The 26391-nt window shown below is 48.7% G+C and overlaps 1 protein-coding gene across 9 annotated transcripts in view; it reads right to left on the bottom strand.

Moving 5' to 3' along the window:
* The window catches only part of CAPN13 (calpain 13), a 106543-nt gene that overhangs the window by 20084 nt on the left and 60068 nt on the right, over positions 1 to 26391 (bottom strand). For 4 of the 9 annotated variants that reach the window (XM_060413848.1, XM_042245945.1, XM_042245948.1 and 1 more), the window contains 14 exons: positions 25824 to 25969; positions 23667 to 23806; positions 19754 to 19765; positions 17479 to 17681; positions 16179 to 16215; positions 15784 to 15840; positions 14097 to 14154; positions 13946 to 14004; positions 11963 to 12031; positions 9686 to 9761; positions 7534 to 7662; positions 6438 to 6493; positions 5814 to 5871; positions 2132 to 3255 (listed from right to left, as the gene is read on the bottom strand). In XM_060413848.1, the coding sequence (XP_060269831.1) occupies positions 5845 to 5871; positions 6438 to 6493; positions 7534 to 7662; positions 9686 to 9761; positions 11963 to 12031; positions 13946 to 14004; positions 14097 to 14154; positions 15784 to 15840; positions 16179 to 16215; positions 17479 to 17681; positions 19754 to 19765; positions 23667 to 23806; positions 25824 to 25969 (1069 nt within the window). In that variant the 3' untranslated portion in view covers positions 2132 to 3255; positions 5814 to 5844. Of the gene's footprint in view, positions 1 to 2131; positions 3612 to 5813; positions 5872 to 6437; positions 6494 to 7533; positions 7663 to 9685; positions 9762 to 11962; positions 12032 to 13945; positions 14005 to 14096; positions 14155 to 15783; positions 15841 to 16178; positions 16216 to 17478; positions 17682 to 19753; positions 19766 to 23666; positions 23807 to 25823; positions 25970 to 26391 lie in introns of those variants that run through there. The other 5 variants (XR_006059147.1, XM_042245950.1, XM_060413847.1 and 2 more) reach the window with 2 other exon arrangements.

The raw sequence follows: 26391 nt of genomic DNA on the forward strand, positions 1-26391 counted from the left end.
GCACCCTACCCACCCTACTCTGCCCTGTCTGAGTGCAAACCACTGTCCTTTTAGCTCCAGAGTACCTGCAGCAGAGGGGAGGGAAAGCTGGGGAGCAGATGTTCCTATGACTCCATGGACAGGACCGAAGGGCTGAGAACAGGGACTCTGTCCTCTGTCCAGAGGACTCCCCGGGAAGAGTGGCTTTCCTCAAGGGCTTATCTTCTGGATTCAAGTGATGTTCCTGCATGGACATTTTTTCCTACAACTCTAACAACCTACTTTCCTGTCCACGTGGTAAAGAAACAGTCTCAACTCTGCTCTCCATCTCCCTCCTCTTCTCTTGAGTCTTAAACTCTGTTTCTCAGATTATTTGCTAGTTCTCTTATTTACTTTCATTAAAGTCCAGCCCAAGATACATTTTAAAATTCAAGACATTAATACAAAGCATGAAGAAAGAACAGCAGTCCCCTGCCCCACTCCTATATGGAATTCCTCTCTCCTAACTCTTTCTTCTGAACTCCTTACTTCTAAATAATATTTTATATGGTTATCCCCTTGACTTACCAATTTTAAATGCCTATTGACATCTTGTAATGGAAGATGAAACTGGGGTGTTCTTAACCCACTTTTGTGCCTGTATCTTCTCTCCTTCCTTTCTCTAATATATTTGTGTCACATATTTCATTAAATCAATACTCCATTTTTATTTTATTACAATTATCTATGTACAGTTCTCTGCTGAGTGAAGAAAAACTCCATTTGCTTTCTTCTAGAAGTTTTTGTTCTTCTAGGAATTAATAATTACCTCGTTTTAAAAATCTGTTTGGTCTATGTCATTATCCTAATAACTTTTCCAAAACCCTCCAGCAGAAATTCAAAATCCTTCTGAACACTATTTTACCCATGATTAAGTGATTAGATTGGGGCTTCCCTGGTGTCTCAGATGGTAGAGAATCCGCCTGCAATGTGGGAGACCTAGATTGGATCCCTGGGTTGGGGAGATCCCCTGAAGGGGGGCATGGCAATCCACTCCAGCTACCCTCCATAAGGTTTCAAAGAGTCAGATTAGATAAAACTTCCCTTTTCTAGGCTGAAAACCTCCCTTTACAATCCTGACTCAGGGATGGAACCTGGGTCTCCTGCATTGCAGACGGATCCTTTTTCTGCAAAGATGGCTCTTCCTGATTTCTGCTGGGTTTCTGGCTCTCCCATTTAGCTGTACAGCCCTGGACTCTGGAGTTCCATAGCCAGTGATGGGTCTGGGGTTGAGCCTCCTGTTTCCTGAATTCCAGCTCTTTCTCCTGCTTGGTTTATGCTCTTGGAGTGTTCATGTTATCATCCCAGTTTGATACATTTCTCTTTAAAGGTCAGCTCTGGAAAGGTGGACACCCTAGGTGTGAAAGGTGCCTGGTAATCACCAGGTGCATGTTTGCTAAAGGAAGTGGGGGGGATTTCCTATCAGTGGAGGCAAACGCAGATTCCTACCTCTCAAAAAGAATTTCTCTGGTCTGAAGGCTGGAGAGATGGGATTTATTAGGATGGAAGTAGACCCACTCTTGTGAAAACGACTGTTGGTAAATCAGCAGGACCTGGGCCTCTGCTGCTCATATTTCACCCTCATGCAGAGTAGGAGGAGGTGGCCCATCCCTCGAGACACGTTATTTATGTGTAGTGGGAAGCTGTTCTAAATACTAACTTTGTTAGAGTAAGGCACTTTACTGCCATATTGACTGTAGATCAACATGAATGTAGATGACATCAGTTAGACAGACTGTTAGCGGGTGTGACTAGCATGTACGAACCCTCTAGACTCTGCAATCAGTTAAGATCAACATAGTCTCAGATATCCAAGGACCATATACCAAAGCATGAGTATTTAAAGCATGATTATTTAAAGTAAGAATTCAATATTTCGGAGGACTTCTCTGGTGGTCCAGTGGCAGATTCCATGCTTCCAAAGTAGGGGGCCCAGGTTTGATCCCTGGTTAGGGAACTAGATTCTACATGCTGCAACTAAGACCCAGCAGAGCCAAATATTTAACATTAAAAAAAAAGAATTCAATATTTCAAACAACTTTAAACATTGCCCCCAGTGTGACAACGGAAGTGTGTGCTTTGTTCAAAAGAAACAGATGTGACAGGAGGGAAGGAAGGGGAGTTGTCTGGTTGGTTTTAATATTGCAGTTTACTAAGTCAGAGGAGGGCAGATGGGTTGAAGACGAGTGAGGGGAACAGAAGTATTCTTACAATGGGAGTACATCCAGGCTTGCCTGGTGAAGCTTCTGGCAGGAAAGGAATGAAGATGGACCCACTACATCACACCATACACAACAATCACCTCAAAATGGGTCAAAGACCAAAATGTAAGAGCTAAACTATAAAACTCTTAGGGGAAAAACACAGGAGTAAATATTCATGATCTTAAGTTAGGCACTGATTTCTTAGGCACAATACCAAAAGTGTAAGTGACAAAAAGAAAAACAGATAAGTTAGACTTGATCAAATTCTGAAAAATGATACCAACAAGAAACTTAAAAGACAACCTACAGAATGGGAGAAAATTTTGAAAATCACATATATGATAAGGGACTGGTAACAAGAATATATGTGTGTATATACGTGTGTGTATATATATATATATATATATGTGAGTATATATATATATATACATGTGTGTGTGTATATATAATATCTTACAACTCAGCAACCAAATGATAAATAACCCAATTTTAAACAAAGGACTTGAATAGATATTTCTCAAAAGAAGATATACAAATGGCCAGCAGACAACAAAAAGATACTCAATACCACAAGCTATCAGGAAACTATAAGTCAAAACCTTAATGAGATATCACTTCATACCCTCCAGAATGGCTAAAACAAAAAAGATAGACAATGAAAAATGTTGGTGAGATGAAGGAAATTGAAGATGATTCAAAGAAATGGAAAGATATTCCATGCTCTTGTATTAAAATAATTCACATTATTAAAATGACCATACCACCCAAAACAGTCTACAGATTTAATGCAATTCCTATCAAACTACCAAGAACATTTTTCACAGAAGCATAACAAATAACCCTAAAACTTATATGGAACCATGTGAAGTGAAGTGAAGTGAAGTCGCTCAGTCATGTCCGACTCTTTGTGACCCCATGGATTGTAGCCTACCAGGCTCCTCCATCCATGGGATTTTCCAGGCAAGAATACTGAAGAGGGTTGCCATTTCTTTCTCCGGGGAACCATGAAAGACTCTAAATTGCTGAAACAATGCTGAGAAAAAAGAACAAAGCCAGAAGTATAACCCTTCCAGATTGTAGACAATAATACAAAGCTACAATAATCAAAAGAGCATAGTACTGGCATGAAAACAGACACATAGATAATGGAACAGAACAGAGGGTCCAGAAATAAATACACATAACTACAGGTAATTAACTTATGACAAAGGAGGCTAGAATATACAATGGAAAGAAGACAGACTCTTCAACAGGTAGCACTGGGAAAACTGGACAGTCACATGTAAAACAATGAGAACTGAACATTCCCTCATGTTAAACTCCTAGAAGAGAACATAGGCACAATGCTCTTTGATATAAATCATAGAAGTATTTTCTTGGATCTGTCTCCTAAGGCAAAGGAAATAAAAACAATAATAAGTGCTTTTGCACAGCAAAGGAAACCATCAACCAAATGAAAAGACAACCTGTGAGTTGGGGAAAATATTTGTAAATGCTGTGACTGATAAGGAGTTAATATCCAAAGTATATAAACAGTTCATACAACTCTATATAAAAAACCCAGTCCCATAAAAAAATGGGCAGAAGACTTGAATAGACATTTTTCCAAACAAGGCATACAGATGGCTAATAGGCACATGAACAGATGCTCAACATTTCTAATTATTAGAGAAATACAAATCAAAACCATAATGAGATATCACTTCACACCTGGTAGAATGACCACCTCATAACTACTATCAAAAAGACCAGTGTTGATGAGGATGTGGAGAAAGGGAACCCTTGTGCACTGTTGGTACAGCCACTATGGAAAACAGTATGGAGATTCCTTAAAAAGTGAGTAATAGGCTCTGGGTGTCTGCTCTCCACAGGATGCTGAACTGATTCCTAGGACCATCAAAAAACACCCATCACTTGAGTGGGGACAGCATGCCATCTTTTACTTGCATCAAGGTAGACTGTAAACTGTGTGTCTTGCCCTCAGAAAAGAACCTCCCATGACCAACTGCCTGCATATCATCCACTGGCTCCCCAGCTGGTAATGTCTTTGTGCCTTGAAGCTTTGCTCAGTCTATCCAAAGAATTCCATGTGAACGCTGATCTCAACAACTACCCACAACACTGGATAACAACTCTGAATCATTCAAGACTCAGCTCCTGGGCTGTCTCCTAGAGACAACTTGCAGGCCAAGTTAGTTGTATCTTTGCGTGAACCTCTGTGTTAGCCTTCTCTACAGAGTACTGTAATTGATCTATTACATTTCTGTCTCTTTCATTTCACAGCAAGACCCTCCAAGGCAAGGATCGAGTTTGATTTCCCTAGAGACCTGTGTGTTCAGCTGTCTATGGGAGATCTCCATATGGGTGTCCCATAAGCATATCACGTTGTCCAAAGCAGAAATCATCTGAAGCATCTGCTCTTAGTATCCACACAGCACCCAAGCCTCGTTCACTGAATCTTGTATATTATAGCTTAGTTCCTATTTACAAGACTATCTCTTCCAATAGATAGTGAGCAACTGAGTGTGGAAACCATGTGAATTTTCTTAATCTTTGAATGCCTGGAGTCCAGCACATAGCCATATAGGAGCTGTTCTATAAATAGTCACTGAACTGAAAAAAATTAATAATAGAACTACCAGAACTACCACAGGATCCAATGATTCCACTTCTAGGCATTTATCCAAAGAAAACAAAAACACTAACTTGAAAAGATATAGGCAGCCTCATATTCACTGCAGCATTATTTACAAAGGCCAAGACACAGAAATAATCTAAGTGTCCATCAGTGAATGAATGGATAAAGAAAATGCGGTATACATATTTATATATACATACAACAGAATGGTATTCAGCCCGTTGTGGTGTCTCTGCCATTTGTGACAACGTGGATGAACCTTGAGGATTATTATGCTAAGTGAAGTAAGTCAAAGAGAGACACATATTGTATAACTTCATTTGCATGTGGAAACTAATAAAAAAACCGAAACTGAATAGACACGGACAACAGAGTGGTGGTTACTACAGGTGGAAGGGGAGGGAGTGGTCAAAATGGGTGAGGTGTCACAAGGTGCAGACTTCCAGTTATGAGTTTTGGGGACGTAACATACAGCATCGTGGCCATCATTAGCAATACTGTGTTGTATATTTGAAAGTTATTAAGAGCGTAAATTGTAGAAGTTTTTATCACAAGAAAAAAATGTAACTATGAGAGGTGACAGATATTAACTGAACTTGTAATCATTTCACAATACATACATATATCAAATGATTATGTTGTATGCCTAAAATGAACACAGTGTTAAACATCAACTATATCTCAATAAAAATAAATGAAAAAAATTCTAAATTCCTCACTCTTAACTTCCAGGCCACATCCTTTTATGAATGTTCATAAAACTTGGATGAAATCTGCAGTATTGGCTTTGAAACTCACAGGCCAAGCAGCTTGTAAGCCTTGACTCACACAGATGAGGGCTCTGTAACCTCTGGGGAGGCTGCCCCCAGGGAGAGAGTCTTCTGTGTAGTTCCTGGAGGGAAAGACACATTGTGCCCTTGGGAGGAAATGATTTCAAAGCTTCTATGTCTTACCTGGGCTCTGGTGCCTGTTCTTTTCCTGGTTTCAGTTGTACATCACCAGGTTCATCCACTGAAAAATAAACATCCCTGTTACAACCAGTCTTTAAACTTGTTAGCTTAACACAGAGCGGGGCGAATGGTTTCTTCTTCCCTCGAAAGATCTCAGTCTAGTCTCCTCAACTCTTTCCAGTTAATTCCCACCCAAGCAGGAGGTCTCAGCCCCCTATTACAGCATTGTCATCTGCTACTCCCTGAAGAACCGGGCACTGAGAGGGACAGCTGAGGTCGACCAGCTGGCTGGGCCAGGAGGCTCTCTCTAACACTCACTGGGAGTCAGTTTAATGTACAGTGAGCTCAGCAGGGGTTCTTTCCTTCCCTCTTGGATTTATGACTCCCACATAATCCTCTGCTTTATTAAGCTATTGGAAAAAAATAAAATCTGTCTGCCAAGATCCTAAAGCAGCCTTGGCAGCTAGCAATATATAAAGGCAGTAATTGGAGGCAGGGGGGGCGGCAGCTTGGCTGGCCTTTGACAGACGGTTCAATAGCTTCAGGGAAGGAAATGCTCCCTGGACTCCCTGGTGAGGAGAGGTGGCCAGGGTTGTGTCCTGTCTCTGGGAGGGGAAGGTACCTCACCTCCATTTCTGTCAGGTAGAGTCCTTTTCCATCCTTGGAGAGGTTCCGGAAAGCTTCTAGGGTAGAGAGGAGGGGAGGGATCAGGACGGGCCTGGGCCCACATGAGAGGAAAGCCAGCCTGTTGATCCCATGAGAAGCCACAGGCTGTGCTTGGCCTCCTCTCCGCTTCTCTTCCCAGTTAAACTCCATACCCGTGAGACAGCTCAGGGCTCAGCTCTCAAAACAGCTCCCTGACTGCTCTGCCCACCTCGTCCCTCCCTTCTCTAGCTTCCCTGCACTTCAGACCCTCTATTCTTGGCCGTAGAGACGCAGAGGGCTTGTCTTAGGAGGCATGTCAAGGGCAGTGCTCTTGCCCAGCTGCGAATTCTCTGGAGCAAGATTATGCCTCTGGCTTCTCCTTTATCCTCCCAGGGCTCCACTCTCTGTCCTGTTAACTCCCTAGCTGAGAGGTGTGGGGCCAGAGCTGTGGGGTTTAAGGACCATGTGGTGGGGTGAGGAGGTTAGGGAGGAGGGGGTGGAATGATGGCAGTGGAGGCCAGACCCCACTTCAACTCAGCCGCCACAGCTCCGTTTGCAGCTCTATTGTGGTTTGGGGTTTCATATGAAATTTCATTTCAAACAAAGGGGTATGCTGCTAAAAAGTGTCAAAAACTCAGGCCTACATAGCTGGATTTCTGAGGCCTTGAGGGAACCTCCTGCACCTGCCAAGACACCATTTGTGAAATCCTTCAGCAGAGATCAAACCATTTACTGCATGACTAAAGAGTAGGTTTGAACCGTGAACAATCTGGAGGGGGGCCATGGGGACTTAACCTTGTTCCTGAGTGAGAGAGGTGCTGAGAAGGGTGAAGAGGAAATAACGATCTGGGATGTGGAATGTCCTGGGGAGAAAAGGTTGCAGAAGGGAGGCTAGGGTCTCAGGCCAGCTACACGGTCACCTAGGCTGATGTTGGCTCTGCCCCTCAGGATGAAGGCTCCTCTGCAGGACTCCAGCCTGTCCCGCTACTGAGGCCTTGCCCAGGCCTGGAGCCAGAGCGCATTCCTGGTCCTCTCCTGCATTCTCAGGTCAGTGTGATGGTCTCCGGGTGACACTTACTTGCCATGGCTTCCAGCCGCATCAGGAAGCAGACCAGGCTGGGGAAGCTGACCCTGCCAGTGCTGTCGCTGTACCGGAGTTTCATGAGGTCCAGCAGCTCGCTGGTGATGGAGATCCCTGCGAGGAAGTCTGGGACACAGTGGGGGAGCTGGTGAGCAGGGAGGAACAGGGTGGGCCTCAACCTCAGGAGATCAGAAACAGCTGTGCGGAGACCGCGTGGCCTTTCACCACCATCTCCTCCTCCACCTGGCTCAGCGGCCAGCCCACTCCTCTTCTGTGTACTTTTGACTCTTTAGAATGTCAGCTTCCAGGCCCCAACAATACTGTTTTAGAGTTTGGCCAGAGGCCAACTCAAAACACTTCTGACCCTTCACAATCATCCGATAATTCCTGTGGGGGATGGGAGCTGCCAGGACACCTGGAAAGTTTGCTCCTAGCCCCACCTTGTCAGGCCTCCCTCTGCTGGTGACCCTCTCCAACAGCCCTCCTCGCCTAGTCCTGGACCATGTGTGGTCTCATGTGTGGTTCCTGGAGAAGGGGCTTAGTCCTAGGTTGGTCATCCAGGGATGAGGCTGGATCTCAGAGCAGAGACCTCAGGTGGGCAGGACAGAGCTGCCTTGCCCTCTTTGGGTCTTGTGATCTTACGTGTCTAGCTATAAGCTCCAGGGAGCCACTGACAACAGAACTGACAAGGGCAGACTGAAAATCGGGAGGGGGGGCGTCTATGCACCCCAGTGAGCAAGCAGAACCCTATAAACCGGACCATCCATCACGGGGACGAGGCTGGTGGCCTTCGGGCCCCACACACGTTGGTTTCTCCTGCAGAATTAATCAAATGTGAATTCGAACGCCTTTAGATAGGACATGCCTGCAGCTTGTACATTCCCAAACTGCCCCGCAAATCACATCAGCTCCATGGCCCTCTTCAGTTACCTGCTGGCCCCTGCAAGCTTTTCAGTTGAATTCCAGCTATTTTCTTTCTCCCTTTTATTATTCTGGAGTCATGGGTGAGGTCTCCTTTAAAGGTTTCAACTTCCACTGGCCATTTAGTAGTTCTCAAAGTGTGATCCCCAGACCAGGAGCTTTGGCCTCACTTGGGAACTTGTCAGAGATGCTGGTTCTCAAGTCCCACCCCAGTCCTCCTGAGTCAGTACCTTGGGGTGGGTAGTGAGGCTCAACATTCCTTGCTTCCATAAGCCCCCAGGGTCTTCCTCAACCTCAAGAGTGAGAAACACAACCCTCTGCTGTGAAGAATTAAGGGAGGGGAGGGACTTCCCTGGTGGGCTAGTGGTTAAGAATTCCCCTTCCAATGCAGGGGATGCGGGTTTGATCCCTGGTCGAGGAACTAGGATCCCACATGCTGTGGGGCAACTAAGCCCATTTACTGCAACTAAGGCTCAGTGCAGCCAAATAAACACATATTTTTGTAAGCAGAAGAGGAAGGATAGAGGCAGAAGTGGGGGGAGGGGCGGGGAGCAGGAGCTCAGGTTTCTACCTGCTCTCCATCCAGGCCAGGAGCCCCAGGAGGAAGACCCACTGAGGCTGCGCTTTCAGGAGTGACCTGCGGGAGTCTGATTTTACATTTCATTAGGGAAGGTGGCAGTTTCCCGACTTCACCTTTCTGTGGGCCATTTCCCTGCAGGGACAGCGGGGACAATGACTCTTGCCCTGCCCAGTTCAAAAGCTGTTTAGACAATCAAAGGAGGTGATGTGCATGTAAGTTGTGGCTGAACTCTGATGCATCCTTGCCCTTCAGTATTATTATCATTCTCCCAGGACTGAAAGCTCTTGCCTCCTTGAAGCAAACAGATGATTTCACTTAACCCCAGACCCTCTGCGAAGAGAGGGCATCAGCTGGCCTGTGGGTATTTAATCCTCATGGCCTGGATGCTGAGGTGGATGTGTCCTCAAGCAAGTTAGATTTCTGGTAGGGTATCAACCATTCAGGGTCATTTTTCACAGTTAGCGCTGTGCTGGGGAGAGAAGGCAATTAGGAGAGCTGACTGCGAGGTGAGAACTCAGGTGGGGGAGGGTGGAGTCGGAGTCTGCAGCCAGGAGGTCCACAGAGGGCGGACACGCACACACACACACACCAAACACACACGCCACTGCCACTGCCAGTTATCAAAGCTCAAGGGGTTGTCTGCTTTACCTGTGTCCTTTATGGCCTTCCACAAATCCGAGCTGAGGAAAATGCCAGCATTCTTTGGGGAGTTCTGGAAAACACTCTGATATGGAGAAAGAAGCAAGAAACCCGTATGAGTCCCAGTGCCCAAGTGGAAGAGAGTGTCCTGGAAGATCCTGTACCCATCCCTGGAGGCTGCTTCACTAAAACATGATGGGCTCAGCTCAGAGGTCGAAGGGTGCACAGCTGAGGATGGTGGTGGGGGAGGAGGGGGAGAGGGAAGGGGAGGCAGCATCGGTTCCGCTTGTTAAAGTCCACCGACCTCCTGGCTGCTAACTGCAGGGCTGCGGGCCCCTCTCTCAGGTCTGCACCTCCCCCCTCCCAACATGCTCTCCTTTAGCTTCTACGCCCCATAGACTGCGCTCCATCCACCCAGGGCGGCTTGTCACTTTTCAGGGACGTGAAGAGCTCGCTAAAGAGCTTGCCTAGGATGAGCATTAGGAGCACAGACTTCACAACCAAATTGCTGGGTATAAATCCCAGCCTAACTATTTATAGCGGTGTCACCTTGGGCAAGTGACCCAATCTTTCTGGGCCTCAGTCTACCCCCTCTGCAGCACAGGGCTAATTAATGTACTACCTACCTTGTAGGTTTGCTGTGAGGAAGAAATGAGCACATCTTATAAAGAGCTTAGAAGCACACCTTGCACGCTAGTGAGCGCAGTGTAGGCGGCACTGAAGGCAGGTGAGAATTGTCTCTGGGACCAGGCGATGCCTCAGGGTGGAGTCCCCAGAACACCTAAGTTTTTTTACAGGGCAGTTCTCCATTTGCTGGGGACTTTTCTGCTGTTGCTGCTAAGTTACTTCAGTAGTGTCCGACTCTGTGCGACCCCATAGACGGCAGCCCACCAGGCTCCCCTGTCCCTGGGATTCTCCAGGCAAGAACATTGGAGTGGGTTGCCATTTCCTTCTCCAGTGCATGAAAGTGAAAAGTGAAGGGAAGTCGCTCAGTCATGTCTGACTCTTCGCAACCCCACGGACTGCAGCCCACCAGGCTCCTCCGTCCATGGGATTTTTCCAGGCAAGAGTAGTGGAGCGGGGTGCCATTGCCTTCTCCGGGGACTTTTCTACCTCCCTCTAATTCTCACTCTAACCCTCAGCCTCCTATTTCCCAGGTGAGAACATGGGCTGGTGAGTCCTGTGCCCTAATGAAACAGACAAGCACCAGAGGACTGAACCCAGGATGTTTCAAAGCAAAATACCCCCAGCAGGTGCTCAGTCCGGGCTGACTGTGAGAGCCAATTACGGTGAACAGGCAGCCTGAGAACTTTTCCTGGCCTTATTTGGCTTTTGTGAGTTCAGAGTCCCAGGTGTCCTCAGTTAGGTAGGGACCCAGTGTCGCACACTCGTTCACTCATTTGCCCAGCACTGTTTAGCATCTGCTGTGTGTCGGACACCGTGGGAGACACTGAGGGAAAGGATGAACATGAGGGCTCCCTGCCCGGGAAGACCCTGCAGTCTAATGGATGGGCCATCAGTCATCGCCGTGTCCAGTGGGAAACCCAATCACTCCAATCAGAGGCAGGTGATATAAATAAACAGTATTAAACAGGAAGTGTTTGCGTCTTATTGTTGTGAGTTCAAGTGCTGGGAGCTGAGTGGGAACTAACCGGATCTGGAGAGGGGAGGCAAGGCCCCCACGGAGTTTTGGGGTCTGGACTCTCAGGCTGGGTGGGCACCAGGCAGGCTCCCATTGCAGGGAGGGGAAAGTGAGGAGTCTCACATTAGGGTTCAAAGGAGCAGGTGGGATGAGTAGGGGCTTCTCCTAGACCCCAAAGTAGAATCTTAAGATTCTACCCTCAGAGGGTCTTGGGTACAGCTGGTGAGTTTTGACTTTGTCCTGGGAACAATGATGAGGCCACACTGAGGCCACAGACCACAGCTGTGACTCTGATCTGTTTTCTGGCAGAGGTAGGGGAAGGGAACGAGCTGAACTAGTGGCTTGGGGGATGCTGCAGTGGGCCCACAGAGAAACGGGGAGGGCAGTGCCAGCTGGCAGTCCACTGTGACCCTGTCTCCTCTGGCCTCCTAGAGCAGTCCTCAGCCTGCCACCTGACTGAGCATGGCCTTGAGCCGTCCAGTGGTGCACGCACATCTCCCCAAGCTAAACCGGGGCTCTCCTTGAGGGTGGGGTGAGGTTCCCCTTCTTTAACAGCCCTCAATGCTGGGGCAGAATTGGGCACCCAGTAAATCTGTGCCAACCCAACTGGAATGAACACTCGTCAAAAGAGAACATGCTGGTACCTGGCAGTGGACAATGCGGCTCCATAGCCTTGAAAACTCCTCTTGGTCAAGTCGCCCATTCACCTTCAGCTGGTGGGGAGTTAAGAGTCAAGCAGTCTTGTGTGCAGTGAGCAGAGGGGCCTCAGGCCTGGAGAGGCTCCATCCATCACCTAGTAACACAGGCGGTCCAGAGTCACCTGGACGTGGCCCCACACCAGCTGGCTCTGATCCGTCTAAAAGGGACCTGCCTTAGATTCATTTCACAGGAGAAAACGGGCAATTGGAAGAAGGCAGTCCTGAGAGAGGGATGCCAATGTCATTGCACCCATGGAAAGAGGTTGAACCCCAAACACAGCCTTCACCAGTTGGGGTGGGGCCCCTTGTAGAGGGGTGGGAAGCAGCGGTGGGGGGAGGTCACTGCAACTCCTGAGGCAGGCTGAGAGATGAGCGCATGAGCTAAGTGTGCGGCCTTGGAGGGACCACAGTCTGGGTACTAAAGCCGGCCCTGGTCCCTGCATGCTGTGTGCTGCACTTAGCTGCTCAGTCATGTCCGACTCTTTGTGACCCCATGAACTGTAGCCCGCCAGACTCCTCTGTCCGTGGGGATTCTTCAGGCAAGAATACTGGAGTGGATTGCCATACCCTTCTCCAGGCGATATTCCCAACCTGGGGATCGAACCAAGGTCTCCCACATTTCAGGTGGATTCTTTACCATCTGAGCCACCAGGGAAGCCTGGTCCTCCCATACAAAGAGTTTAATGAGAACTAATGGAAAGAATGGATCTCTTTGGCACTGGAGGGGAGATGACGGGTGAGCAGGAGGAAGGGTAGAAAAGGTTGGTCTTCTGTGCCGGGGTCCAACAGACATGACCTCCCGTGGGGTTACCTGCCCTAGGCTGCGGGGCTCCTGAGTGTCATTCTGATTTATCTGCAGGGATGAGCAGTGTCTCTGAATGATTCTATACAACAGTCAAGAGACAGGGCCTGACTGACGAGTTCATCAAGATGGCTCTTGTTCGACAATGCCCAGCTTCAGGTCCCCAGTAGAGCCTTGTTAAGAGTGAACGAGCTGGGGGATCAGTGACCCCTCAGGGAGTCAGTGCACACCAAGGGGAGAGTCACAAGGTGACCCCTGGGGGATATGCCCACCAGCAGGGAGATGGGGTGGCAGGGGAGAAATGGCTCCCAGGGGAGTGGAAGTCAGGACGGGTGGGAGATCCTGGGCTTGGGTCCCAGTCCAGCCACCTGTGGCCACGGAACTAGGGCAAGTCACTGCCCAGCCCAGCCCAGCCTCATCTGTCGGTGCAACAGAATAGTAATAACAGGGAGTCACTGCCACGCGGACCCAGGGTTTCCTACATTAGCTGGATGGACTGTACAGGCCACAGGGTCCCAAAGAGTCGGACACAACTGAGCGACTTTCACTTTGGTGGTTGTTACCTTTATTGAACTGGGGTTTTGTTGAGCAAGGGATTTAAATAGTGGTAAGGAGAGGGGTAGAAGCAAAGAAGTGAGGATACTATCCTTCGCTAAGCAGTGAAGAATACTATTAGAACATGGGCTTCGGAGACTGAAAACTTTAAGTTCAAATCCAGGCACAAATCCTGACTAGCTGTGTGATCTGGGTGAATGACTAAACCTTTCTGAACCCCTGTTTCTCCCATTGGACCATGGGACAATACTTCTTATATTACAGAGATTCTTGCAAGAACTACAAGGGAAAAAACATCTATCAGTACCATCTGAGTATGCAGTAGACACTTGATAGATAGTAAGTGTTGTTGTTGTTGCCTTGGTGGTTCTAGAGAGTTAGTGAGTTAGTGCAGAGTCCCCAGAAGCCCAGGCTCTTTGGTGAGCCCTTAGAACCAAGGAAAAAGAGAAAACAGTGAGAGTGGAAAAAGATTCTCTACTGTCCCAGTTAGACCCCTGGGGTTAGCTGATGGAGCAGACAGGCTCTCAGTGCTGGGGAGGCGGTGGGGGGTGGATGGTGACTGCAAAGGATACATCCATCAGAGCCACGATGCTGCGGCACTCGTCCAAGGAGAACGCGTCCCCTGGAGGTCCTGAGCGGAAGAGCAGAAAGGACTGAGAGGTCTGAGAGGGCGCGTTGGCCTGGTGCGGTTGTGGGAATGGGGCTGGGCCAGCAGGTCCTTACCTCTTAGGAATTCCCGGTTGAGAAGGCTCTGAAGCTGCATAGCATCAATGTCCAGCCCCTGCTCCAAACGAGGAAGGGATGCAGGAATCACATCAGTGCCCAGGAACTGAGGGGCAATGCCTGCCTGACTGTGAAAGCACTGGGATTTCTGAGCACTTAAGTTCCCATCTCACCTTTGTCATGAAGCCTTTTCTTTTTCTTTTTGGCCACGTGGCGTGACTTGTGAGATCTCAGTTACCTCACCAGGGACTGAACCCGTGCCCTCAGCAATGAAAGCATGGAATCCTAACCACCAGGGCTTCAGGGAATTCCCATGAAGGCTTGCCTGATTGCTCCAGGCCATAACTCCCTCCCTGAACATCTGCAGTGCTGATCACTCCTGACACTTGATATCTGGTGAGGGTCACCTTGCATTTCTCTCTGTATTCATTATTGGGCTGAAAGCAGTGTTTGCCTCTTCCCCATCATACCAGGCACTTGGGAGCCCCTCAGGAGAAGTATTGTTAAATGAATCAATTCAGCCCTGCAGGTATGTGTCCCCATCTGCTTCCAGAAAGATGGGAGTGAGAGAAAACATGGCTACTATGTGTTGTGTGTGTGTGTGTGGTGAGGAGAGACACACATGCCAGGAATCCAGGCTAAGAGAAGCTGCTCTAATTGAGCACATGACTTAGCACTCATCTTCCCAGCCACAGAAGCTAGAAAGGGAGACATCATGGTTTCCCTTGGATAAAAAAACAGAAAGCAACAGAGGTTGAGGGGAGAGATGCTCTTCCTGGCTTGAACTTCTGAAGGTGTTAACTGCCTTCCCTTTTCTGTTGGGGACCCTGACCAGCTTTACGGGCAGTGGCTTCCATGATGATTGTATGGAGAAGCAGAGCTGTTCCCCATGCAGGCATTTCTCACACCCAGCCTGGTAACAGTGAGGGCATAATGAGATGTCACCACCCTGGGAAAGCTTGTCTACGGGAGAAGGAGCTGGCGAGAGGGCTTGAGCAGCAGCTCTGCAGAGCATCACGAGGTCAGGGGGAAGAAGAAGCCTCCTTGGGGGTCTTCTGGGAACCCATATTTCTGGGGAAGGAGGCCACCTGTCTGACACGGCAAGGGCCCAAGAACTTCCCACCTGTCTTTCCGAGGCCAGCTCGGTGTGTATGGTCATCCGTATGGCTTTCTGTTTCCCACACCGACATGATGACTAATGGTAGGAGGCCCATTGTGTGGAGACCTTGGCAGCTGTTTTTCTCCTGACAAGTCAAGGATCTTTATAACAGCTTATTAAACCATTAAGAAAATCCCTTGTGCACATAGGTGGCTTGGCAGGAAGAAGGCTAGTGGTGCCTTCTGAAAGCTGGCCAGCTCCCAGGAGGAAGGGTGCCAACGGCAGTGGGAGGCAGCAGAGCGGGAGAAGGGAAGATTTTCAGGGGCATTGCCGACGGCTTGTTTAAAGATTTATACATCCCACCCTCCTATAAGGAGCCCCTCCCTTTCAAAACTCTACACTTCACCCCAGATGTCACCAAGTTGGGGTGTCCCACCTCCCCGGATCAGTTCTGGAGGCATCCAGGGAGAGAGACCGGTCATCTTCCTCTCTAGCCTGGTAAGGACGTGGGAGAGGCTTTCTTTCCTCTCACCTCTTCATCCCTGTCCTAGGCAGAGCCCCTCATGGCCACGTTGCTAAGTACAGTACCTGCTGAGCATACTTGTAGAAAATGCTCTGCTGGGAGCCATTTCCTGGAAGACTTGCCTGGATATAAGGAAGAACAGCCAACATCAAATTTCTGGGAAAGGGATCCCCTGTCTGATACAGTGAGGGTCCCAGAACCTCCCACTTGGAAATTAGAGGCTTCATCCAGCAACTGGATCAAACCTTTGTGGGGAATAGGAAAATGGAAGCTTGTGGAAGGAAGATGGTTGGGTCCAGCCTGGCCTCTGAAGCCTGGGCTTCTCCCCTCGTCCCTGCCCCCTTGGAGCTGTCACCAGCCCGTTGTGGTGTCTCTCCTTCACTGGTCAGTGGTGAGGCAGAAGGAAGGAGATAGACGCTCTTGGGGATGGGCTGTGACCCACTGAAGGCTGCCAACCTACCTGCAGGGCTAGCAGGTTGAGACTGCCATCCAGGTTCCTAGAAAACCAGGGGACAGTGTGACAAGGATGACCAGCTCACTATTCAAAGGAGGCTCATGCTTACATACAGTGGGCACCTCTGGAGGCATTGGGCATCTATGCCAAGGATACGCATGGAGAGTCCTCAGCACAGCGGGCTGTGAAGTGGGCAGTCAGGAGACAGATGAACATTGTGACCTCATGTCCAGTCTTCAGGGTGGGCCTCCCCGGCCTTCAAATCATTTAGTAAACTGTTCCTTTCACACCCAAATATGGGTGTTTAGTGACCCCCATTGCCAGGATGGTAAATCAGATTTGTCTTAGGTTCCAACAGTGAGTCGTGGCACAGTGACCGCATGGCATGCTGGACTGAGAAAGCCTCATCTGCACTCAGCTGTGAAGACTGCCCCGGCAGCAGTGATACCTGCCTCGGTGCCCCAGCAGCGAGTGTGCTGTTGGTCCCAGTCTTGACCGCCGACTTGGCAGTGACCCCACATTCTGGCCACATTTCAGACAACTACCATGCATGCCGTGTACCACCTTCCTGCGTGTTACGGACAGCATTGCTGATTCTTCAATGAGCCCCATCCTTGCCCACCTCCCTGCTTCTGCTCATGCTTTTTCCCTCCACCAGAGTCCCTTGGACTACAAGAAGGTCAAACCAGCCAATCCTAGAGGAAATCAACCCTGAATATTCATTGGAAGGACTGATGCTGAATCTGAAGCTCCAATACATTGGCCACTTGATGCAAAGAGCCAACTCATCAGAAAAGACTCTGATGCTGGGAAAGATTGAAGGTAGGAGAAGGGGACGACAGAGGATGAGATGGTTGGATGAGATCACCAACTCGATGGACATGAGTCAGGACAAGCTTTGGAAGATGGGGAAGGACAGGGAAGCCTGGTGTGCTGCAGTCCATGGAATTGCAAAGAGTCAGACATGATTGGGCAACTGAACAACAGCACTGCCTTCCCCTTTGAAACTCTGAGTTATGTTTTTCTCAAGGACTAGCTCACATGCCATGCCCCCAAGAAGCCTTCCTCTGGCCCTGTTTCCAGAGATGGGTCCCTGCCTGGCTGTCTCCCATGTGACCCTGCCTTCCAACAAGCAACACCCCCATCCTCTTTTTTGTCTTGGCATTGGACTTGGCATTGAGTTTCTCCAGAGTGAGGGCTGTGCTGTGTCCCCCACAGACACAGTGCATTGCTGCACAGAATGATGTGATGTGTTCTTATAAAATTAAGTAGGATAAAAACGTTTAGAATCCCAGAAGTTCTGTACCTGTCACTGTCTGGCATCTTCAGGAAGATTCGGAGCAAGAATTCAACAGCTTCTCTGCCCTCGGAGATGACCACCACGTAGGTCCCGGGGCTCAGACTGAAGCACTCTGTGAGGTTGCATGTGGTTTCAGACACAATGCCCTTCTCAGCAATCCTGAATTTGGAGAAGAAGGTGGATGGCAATCTGTCTTGGAAGTGCTGGAACTAGAGGAGATGGGATGTTGGTGAGAAACCCCCTATGTCTATGGGCCCCAGCCACTGGGAGAGACCCTCCTCCTTCCAGGCCCCTCAATATCCCTCAGAACAGCCCTATAGGCCCTGAAAAGGGAGAGACAGTTGCTTACCTGAAGTCTCAACATGCAACAGAGTTCAGACTGTTATTTAATATAGATGCTAACACTGCAATGAATGCGAGGAAATATGACACATGGCTTTACCTCATTAAACCTTACAGCATCCTGGGCTTCTGGGTTTATCGCTCTGCTTATATATAAAGACGAATCCCATGAAAACCAGTGAGATTCTTCCAGGACTAGATTACCTTCGGAGCCCCTAAAGTCCCTTCTCCCTGGGCTCTTTTGCAAAGCACTCTTGGACCCCTGTAGCAGCTGGGGGCCTTTCACTCCCTCCATCTGGTCCTTCCAGTGGAGTCCTGAAATGCCTTCTCACTGGAGAATAATAGGCTCTGATCATTTTCCTTTTATTTCAATATTTGCTCAGAGACAAAACAATAAATATAACGCAGTTCCTATTACTGGATGTCACATACATATTACATAATAAAAACCCCTTACTAAATAAATTTTCCCCAATATGGTTGAGATTGGGATTCCATTTAGAATGAGCATGCAGCGTGAAATGACTGCTTGTGAGCTCTGCCTTGGGGGGAAGCAGGGAGACGGGAGAGGTTCTCTGCAGGGGCTGGGGACCAGGCTGGGCTGCACGAGGAGACCATGGTGGCTGCTGAGCAGCAGGGAGCTGGGCTGAGGCTCCACAGTGGTTCTGCTGACAGCAGCAGCAGCCCCAGTAGGTTTGGAGCCTACCTCGCTTGGGCCTTTCTGGCAAAAGCAATGATGAGATCAGTTCTCCAGAGAGTCAGCACTGTTGTGTGTGTGTGTGTCTGTATACATAGATGTGTGTGTGCGCACGTGCAGATGGGGAGGCAGTGTGTACAGAGGTGTGTGGGCTTTGAGTCTCCTATAATCACAAGACCTGACCCTGTAATTCCAGGGAAGGGGCTCATGCCTTTTCTTTAATCAAGTCCTCATTTCATTCTCCAGCTCTGAGAACTAGAACCCTGACCTGTTTCTTGCACTTGAGTGATGCCCTTGAAGTCCTTCCCGCAGTTCTAATTTCATGACTGGTATGCTGAGAACCAGAGTCAGACCCTAAATGCAGCTCTGTGGCTGTGCCGCCACTGTGACAGACAGGTCTCCTTGCTGTCTGCAGTCTGCCTGGGTTTCTGTGTGCCCCCTGCTCAGAGACCCTCGTCCCAGCCTCTGTCTCCCTGTCGGGGTACCTCTGGGAGGTCTAGAGGAGGGTCCCTGGACCTGCCAGCAGGCTGCAGTCACTACTCATTGACTGTGGCCCCATCCTGCTGCATCTCTTCTCCCTTCCATCCTTGGTCTGGTCACATGCACCTCCCTTTGGCAATAACAGCACCACAGAGCTCACATCTATTTAAGCAGTCTGAGTGCCTGGGAGGTCAGGTTTCCCAAACTCTGTCTTTCCTTCTCCATCCTTACCCATATTTTGGTCACCTTTCACCCATGCCAAGCCACAATATTTACTGGGGTGGGGGGTGGGGTTGTCGTGGTGGCAGCAGCTAGCAGGAGGGTGGTGGCGGTGATGTTGTAAGAAGGGTTGGAGGACATGCCTTGAGCTTGTATTTGCATTGCATGCATCCTAGTCGTGGTGAGTTTGGGGGCTGAAAAAGAATACAGGAGGCTAAAGATACCCGTTAGTCCTGTCTCTCGTCTTAGAAGGAATCAGCAGCATCAATCTTATCTATCAGGGGCCAAATGTTGAGGATGGTTTCATGGTTGCAGCCTCTCTGGGATGTCAAGCCAGAGAGCAACCCAAGGAATCCAGCTTCAGATAAGCACAGCTGAAGTATCTCCTGTGTTGTTGACCTGTTTGGAGGTTCTAAGCTTGTGTCTGTTGCAGGACATAGCAAGACTGAACTGGCAGCCACCGAACAGCGAGAGACGCACGGAGGTCAAGGGTGTTGGAAGAGGCACAGCAATAATGACAGACGGCAAGGGCGGTGGCCATACCTGATAGTCGACCTGTGGGAAGAGAAGAAAGGCAGGTTCAGGAACTCAAACAAAAACCCAAAGGTGAGCAGATCCGAGCAGCCTAGCCCAGGGCTGTGTTCCTTTTTCTTGCACGCCCAGCCTGTTCCCTGGAACACCCGGGAGATGAATGGGGACCATCACTCTTTCCCCATGTGAAGCTGCAAGAAAGGAAAGCCAGCTGCTGTAGAGACCTGAAGGGGAAGGAAATCAAGGGTGGGGGAGGTGTTTGAGGAGAGGAGAGTCTTCCTTTATCATCTCAGCTTGGTTACTCTTCACAGCAATGATGATAAAATTGAGAGGAAAAGGTAAATGGTGAGGGGACAGGATCAAGTGCAAATTCTCCAGCTCTGGAGCTCCAATGAGAAGGAAACGTGTTCTGTCAGATTGCTGTAAAGCATGATGGGAGTTTGTTCTAATGTCCCCCACCCCACTGTATCCCAGTGTTTGTAGGGATGTATGTGTGTGTCTGAATGGAGAAATGTCTATGTTCCAGTCTGCCCATGTTGTAGAAGGAAGCACTGAAGATGGAGTCCCATTTTTAAGCCACTTCAGGGTTTACAAAGTACTTCCATGTAATGTATTAGATTGTCACAGTAATCCCAAGCAGAAGGTAGGCTCCTTATTCTATGAGTGTGGAAACTGAGGCTCTGCAGTCTCAGTAGCGGACGTGAGAATAGAGAGCGCTGTGTTGTTTCCTTTTCAATTAATACCCACCACCTCTAGGCACTGTATTTCATGTTGGCATGGGTTTCAGTTCTATTCTACTGCTGATCCTCAGCTCCACTTAGGTGTACAGACCATTTGACTTGCCTTCCTCAGACGTCTCTGGAGCTCATGGGTAAGCTGGAAGGGAGGTGGAAAGTCCAGGCTCGGGGAGGATGAAGCTTGTCCACCCTTCCCTTTTCCCTTTCAGTCTTCTCCCTGCCTATCTGCATATCACCTATATTTGGTATGATGCAAGGCAGAGCCTTGATCCCATAACACTTGGAGGGTCACAAGCCCGTGCCAAGGTGGCAGCCTTGTCCTCACAACACCACTGGAGCCCCGGAGACTTCAAAGCCTAGTTGCTGGCATTAACATGGCCTATTTCTCAGCAGAACCATGGAAGGACCCCACAAGTGTCTCTTGAGATGTCAAGGTCTGGACTGCTCTTTGGTGTTTAGAACCCTCTCAATCAGGATTTTACAAGATCCAATGGGATCTCCAGGGAGCCTGAGGAGCTCATGGGTCTGCACGTTATTGTTGTTTAGTCACCAAGTCCTGTCTGACTCTTTTTCAACCCCGTGGACTGTAGCCCACCAGGCTCCTCTGTCCATGGGATTTCCCAGCCAAGAATACTGGAGTGAGTTGCCATTTCCTTCTCCAGAGGATCTTCCCGACCCAGGGATCAAAGACATGTCTCCTGCATTGGCAGGCAGATTCTTTACTACTGAGCCACCTGGGAAGCTGAGGTCTGCATGTCCCTTCAGCAAGGTGGGCAGAAGAGAAATAAGGCAGCTCTAGTTGAAAAGTAGACAAACAGGCTTGGCAACATTTAGAAAACAGATATGATTACAATCTTGCTCCTGAACGATAAAGACTTCGAGCAAATCAGTAAACACAAGGCTGCTACATTGTCCAAATGACAATAAAAAGTGCACACCCAACTTCTGTGCACTGAGAGCAGCCCCTATATCCTCTCTGGACTTCTCTCATTAGGAAATGGAAGAGTAGGCTGAAATATTTTTAGTAGTCCTGTCTGGTCCTGAACTGTAAAAGTCTACCTGGGTATACCAGATGCCTCATTCCTTCCCAGCCTTTCCCAACTCCTTTTGCTTTGTTTTTCTTGGAGGTGGAGAGCTGGGGGACTTTTAAGTTGAGGGTCCTCTTAGGGGGCACCTGAATAAGTTGGGATCCTTGGCCAAACACAGTGGAAAGCAATCTAGGGTGGAGTGAGCAAAAAGTCTTTTATGGGAAGGAAAGTCACAGAATCAATGGGAAATCTAAGGAATGCAACTTGGAAGGTGGGCAGGAATGAAAAGAGGTAGCTACACAGCTGGACACCACCACCGGATCTGACTGCATTGCTGCTTGTGGGCCCAAAGATTTGCTGCAAAGAATCCCTTGGCTGACCCCACACCTTTAGTTACTTTTTCAAGACTCAAGCCCTAGAGTGATCAAGAACATCTGATCGGACAAGCCTGGCCCAACAGTCTACTCCTTTGTATCCAAGGGCTGGGAGAGGCAATATTTGACCTCTTTGCAGCAGTGGGAGACCAAGCCTTGCCTAGTCCCTACCCACATGGAAAGGGTTCACATGTGCCCAGTGGTGATGAAAAGGACAACTGTCCATGACAGCATCCAAAGATGTTCTTTTGATAGTCTCTGCTGGTTTGAGGTGCCTCAAAAGTATGGTGTTTTGATTTCATGCAACTAGAAGTGAAAATGTGCTCAGAGAGAGCAGGATACAAAGGGTTCTCCACCTTCTAGAACCAGAAGCATTGTTTTTCTTTGCACTGTGAGCATCACCAGAAAGGCACATGCCTAAGTCCTTCTGAGAGCTTTGGTCCTGGGGCCACAAGTTCTTGTCTCAAGCACACCCCTGTCACCATCTTACTGCACCTTGGGCAGGACACTCATTCTCCCTGACCTGTGACTTCCACATCTATAAAAGCAGGTGTACTAGGGTTTTTGAGACAATGAATGTGAACATGCTTGGAACTCTGAAGTTCTCTATCAGCAAGGCCTTCCTATTAGAGTGAACCATAGCAAGTACACAAGACTGTTTCAGGACCCAGAAGTTCTGCCTGTCCACGAGGGGGCTGAAGCCCTAGACGTGAATATTGCCTTAGTCTTGGGTAACATTCCTGGGCTCCATCCTAAAGATGCCATAATCAGAGCTCCAGTCACACAGATGATGGGTGTACTGAAGGCCTGAGAGACATCTGGTGCCCAGTCCCCAGATCTGCCATTAACTCTGACAATGCCACTTCACCTCTAACATGGGGACAGAGGATCCCTGCATTGGATGTTTGTGCACTTAGCTATCCATATTTGTGCAGAGGCTGCAGGGTGTATGCTTTGAGGACCCTTCACTTGATCTTTGGGATGCATTAAATTATTTGGGAAAGGAGAAGGGATCAAGGGTGTCAGATTTTCTTTCGTAACTCCTTTATTTTACATGGTATTAAAAAAAAAATGAATACCCTGATCATCTACTCACAGTTAGGGTGTGTGCAGGTATGAGTAGGTGAGGGGAGGAGATGACCCCTTCAGAGCTGAAGGGCTGGCTGGGAGAGGCATGAGAGGGGAGGGGAGAGGAGGTTGGGTAGAGAGGAAGACCTGGCCTTGGATGAGTGGCCAAGCAGATGCTTGTAAGCCAAGCATGGAACTTTCACCAGACTTTAGTTTCAGCATGAGAGAAAAATGTACCTCCCAGATGTATACCCAGGACTGTTTTTTTTCCTTAAACTCCTCCCAGAGTGTAACCAATGGTCCTCAAACATTCCTGGGTATACGTAGTCTCCAGAGAGCTCATTACAATGCAGACTTTCAGGCTCTGTCCAGGGGGATTGACTGGGACTCAGCAGGTTGGAGGGTGGTCCTGGGAATACGCACTGTTGCAACAGCTGGCCTTGGACCAGATTACTTTTTGAGGAACAAGCATTAGAGCCACCAGTGTACCAGGAAACTGTGACAAGTGACAAGGACAGGAGGTGTGTCCCATTGTACTCTTCTGTCTCAGGATTTCCCTGCAAATTTATAGACTTGAACCCGGTGAACTCAATTGCCCTTTGGGTTTTATCTCTGAGTCTGTTGCCGAGTGAAATTTCCCAGGCTATTCAGTTGCTTTCTCCACCCAAGGTGTATGGAAATGTCCCCAAAGGGCAAGCCTTGAAACATACTGCCTTACCTTGAACACCTCATACTTCACTGGAAATGTCCTATCTTTTGCCTTTATATTTTGTGGCCCAATGTTGAAGGACATGATGACATTGTTGTTTTCCATGCTGTCTGGCACAGAGAAGGTGTGTTGCATGCCCCTCTGGTATCCTGCATGAAGAACAGCAGTGATTGGACCTCAGCTTGTCCCTGGGGTTCTGGGATGGAACAATGACCACTTCAGAGTGCCAAGCCCAGTTCAGTGAGTTGTGGAAGAAACTCTGCATTTGAAGACCCAAGACCAGGGTTCCAGTCCCCATAGTTACTAGTTGTGGCACAAGCTGCTTTATTTTGTGAGCCGCAGTCTCTTCTTAAAAACAAGGAGGGAAAGTATAGTTCCTATGTGGTGAAAATGTTTCTTCCACTGTAAAATGGAGGGCTATTTTTATAAAGTTCCCTGGTGCATGGTAAAGAATTCACCTGTCAATGCAGGAAATGTGGGTTCGATCCCTGGATTTGGGAAGATTCCCTGGAGAAGGAAATGGCAATCTACTCCAGTACTCTCAGCTAGGAAATCTCACGGACAGAGAAGCCAGGTGGGCTATAGCCCATGGGGTCGCCAAGAGTCAGACATGACTTGGTGACTAAACATAAACAATTTTTGTAAAAGTGGGATTCCCGAGGCCTCAGGTATGCATGAGCTTATGCACTGGTGACAACCATGGAGCCGTGAAATGATGTCAAACCCCCAAGCACACATGGAGACAGAGGAAGAGAGGCTGAGAGATGTCAGTTCATAGAACTCTGCTACCCGAGTGTCCTCACCAAAGCCAGAGGGAGACCACTAATGTGAAAACCATGAGATTCCAATGTGGAGATAACATATGAAAAATGAATGAAGATAAATCAAGATAGAGATGAATTAGCAAACATCAGAAGGTTAAGGCACAATTGGGAAGCTCTGAAAGGCAAAGAGGGAGACATACATGACTGTCACAGTTGTCAGCTTTTTTGTGAGGATCTAAGGTGATGCACCCAGGTGCGCTTAGCAGCACAGAGCCGGTGCTGTTGGCTGCCGCCCTGCCCTGTCTCCCTTGTAAGGAATTACTAACGATGGCACCAATGTATAATTCTGGCTAGTTTCTCGACCTGCACTATATTTAGGGAAGAGGGCTTTAGCCCCACAGTTGGGTAGGTGGAGCTCAGGAAGATTTAAATCAGTCAACCTGCTGCCTAAGAGTGACTCAGTGACTTCTCAGAATCTGCCCATGGCCTCCTGGTGACTAGCTTCTCTGACCAGCAGAGTGAAAAGACTGGGGGAGGGTGGGTGGTGAGATCATTCAAACACACTATACTTGGCAGACTGGTGCCAAGGAGAGGGAATGCGCATGTCAAGGTGCAAGGGCGCGCGCGCGCACACACACACACACACACACACGCACACAAATACATTGTTTGCATAGCCTTTACTATCCAGGGTGTGTAATCACACTCAGGTTCATCTTCAGAGGGTGATATTTCACTCATCCATGTCACAAAAGGGGAGCCGAGGCAAGTGAGAGTATGTCACTTACTCCCTTAAAATCTCACCAATAAAATTCATCTTCCAGGAGCCCAAAGACAGGCTCTGAGGCGCCCACCTCTTGGACCTCAGTACGGTGCTGCAGCCTGCAGGTACCAGTCAACATCAACCAACAGGGGTAGGAGTATGCTCCCTGGTGCCTGGATGGGGCTTTGTGGCTTCCAGGGGCAGTCAGAGATGACTAATTCCACTGGGAACAGTTAGGGAGACTGAGGACAGAGAGCCCAGAGCCACAAAGCCAAACTGTGGCAAAGACAGTGGTTGAACCCAGGGCCTGACACATGTCCAGTGTTCTTCTCACAGCCCTCCCAAAGTCCTGGATAATCACTGAAGTGCAGTGGGCCCATTCTAGTCCTGGGAGGTGGTGGAGGTTAGCAGAAGGGCTGTGGGAAAGCAAGAAGCCAGGGGAGGCACATCTGAGAGCCTCCCACCCACCCCCTCCAGCAATCATTTTTCCTGGAGAAACACAGCTGTCCCTTTGGGCTGACAAAGTCCTCCCCTTCTTTAGGCTGACGGTCTAGAATCAAGGGCCACTGAGAGCTTAAGCCAGGACAGGGCAAGAGCTGGCAGCTTCTCACCTGGTAGAATAATTACTGTCATAGCTACCTTCAGTGTTTCCTGGAATTAGGTGGTCCTTAAACGTCATTTGGGACCATCTTTCATGGAGCATGCTTCCATGGTCCAGGCTGATTGGAACTTGGTTACATATAAACAGGCCGAAGAAGTTATCTCGGAAATCTTGACATGACATCCTGTTATAAACAGAGACACATCGCTTTAGTGACCATTCGTTTGTTCCTTGGGTGGAGGTTCCCATCACTTTACTGTCCCTTTGCCTGTCAACTACAGTGTCCATTGATTTACCACTATCCTACCCAAAGACCAGAACCCCATTCTGGTTCATTTGTGGGCAAATGCCCTTCTGATTTCTCCTGGGAGGACAAGTGAAAGTGAAAGTCACTCAGTCGTGTCCGACTCTTTGCGACTCCATGGAATTCTCCAGGCCAGAATACTGGACTAGGTAGCTGTTCCCTTCTCCAGGGGATCTTCCCAAACCAGGGATCCAACCCAGGTCTCCCACATTGCAGGCGGATTCTTTACCAGCTGAGCCACCAGGGAAGCCCAAGGACACAGTCAAATTACGGGTTCTGTAGGCCCCTTTCCTGGCCAGCAA

Source organism: Ovis aries, chromosome 3, assembly GCF_016772045.2.
Source record: "Ovis aries strain OAR_USU_Benz2616 breed Rambouillet chromosome 3, ARS-UI_Ramb_v3.0, whole genome shotgun sequence".
Taxonomy (NCBI): Eukaryota; Metazoa; Chordata; class Mammalia; order Artiodactyla; family Bovidae; genus Ovis; species Ovis aries.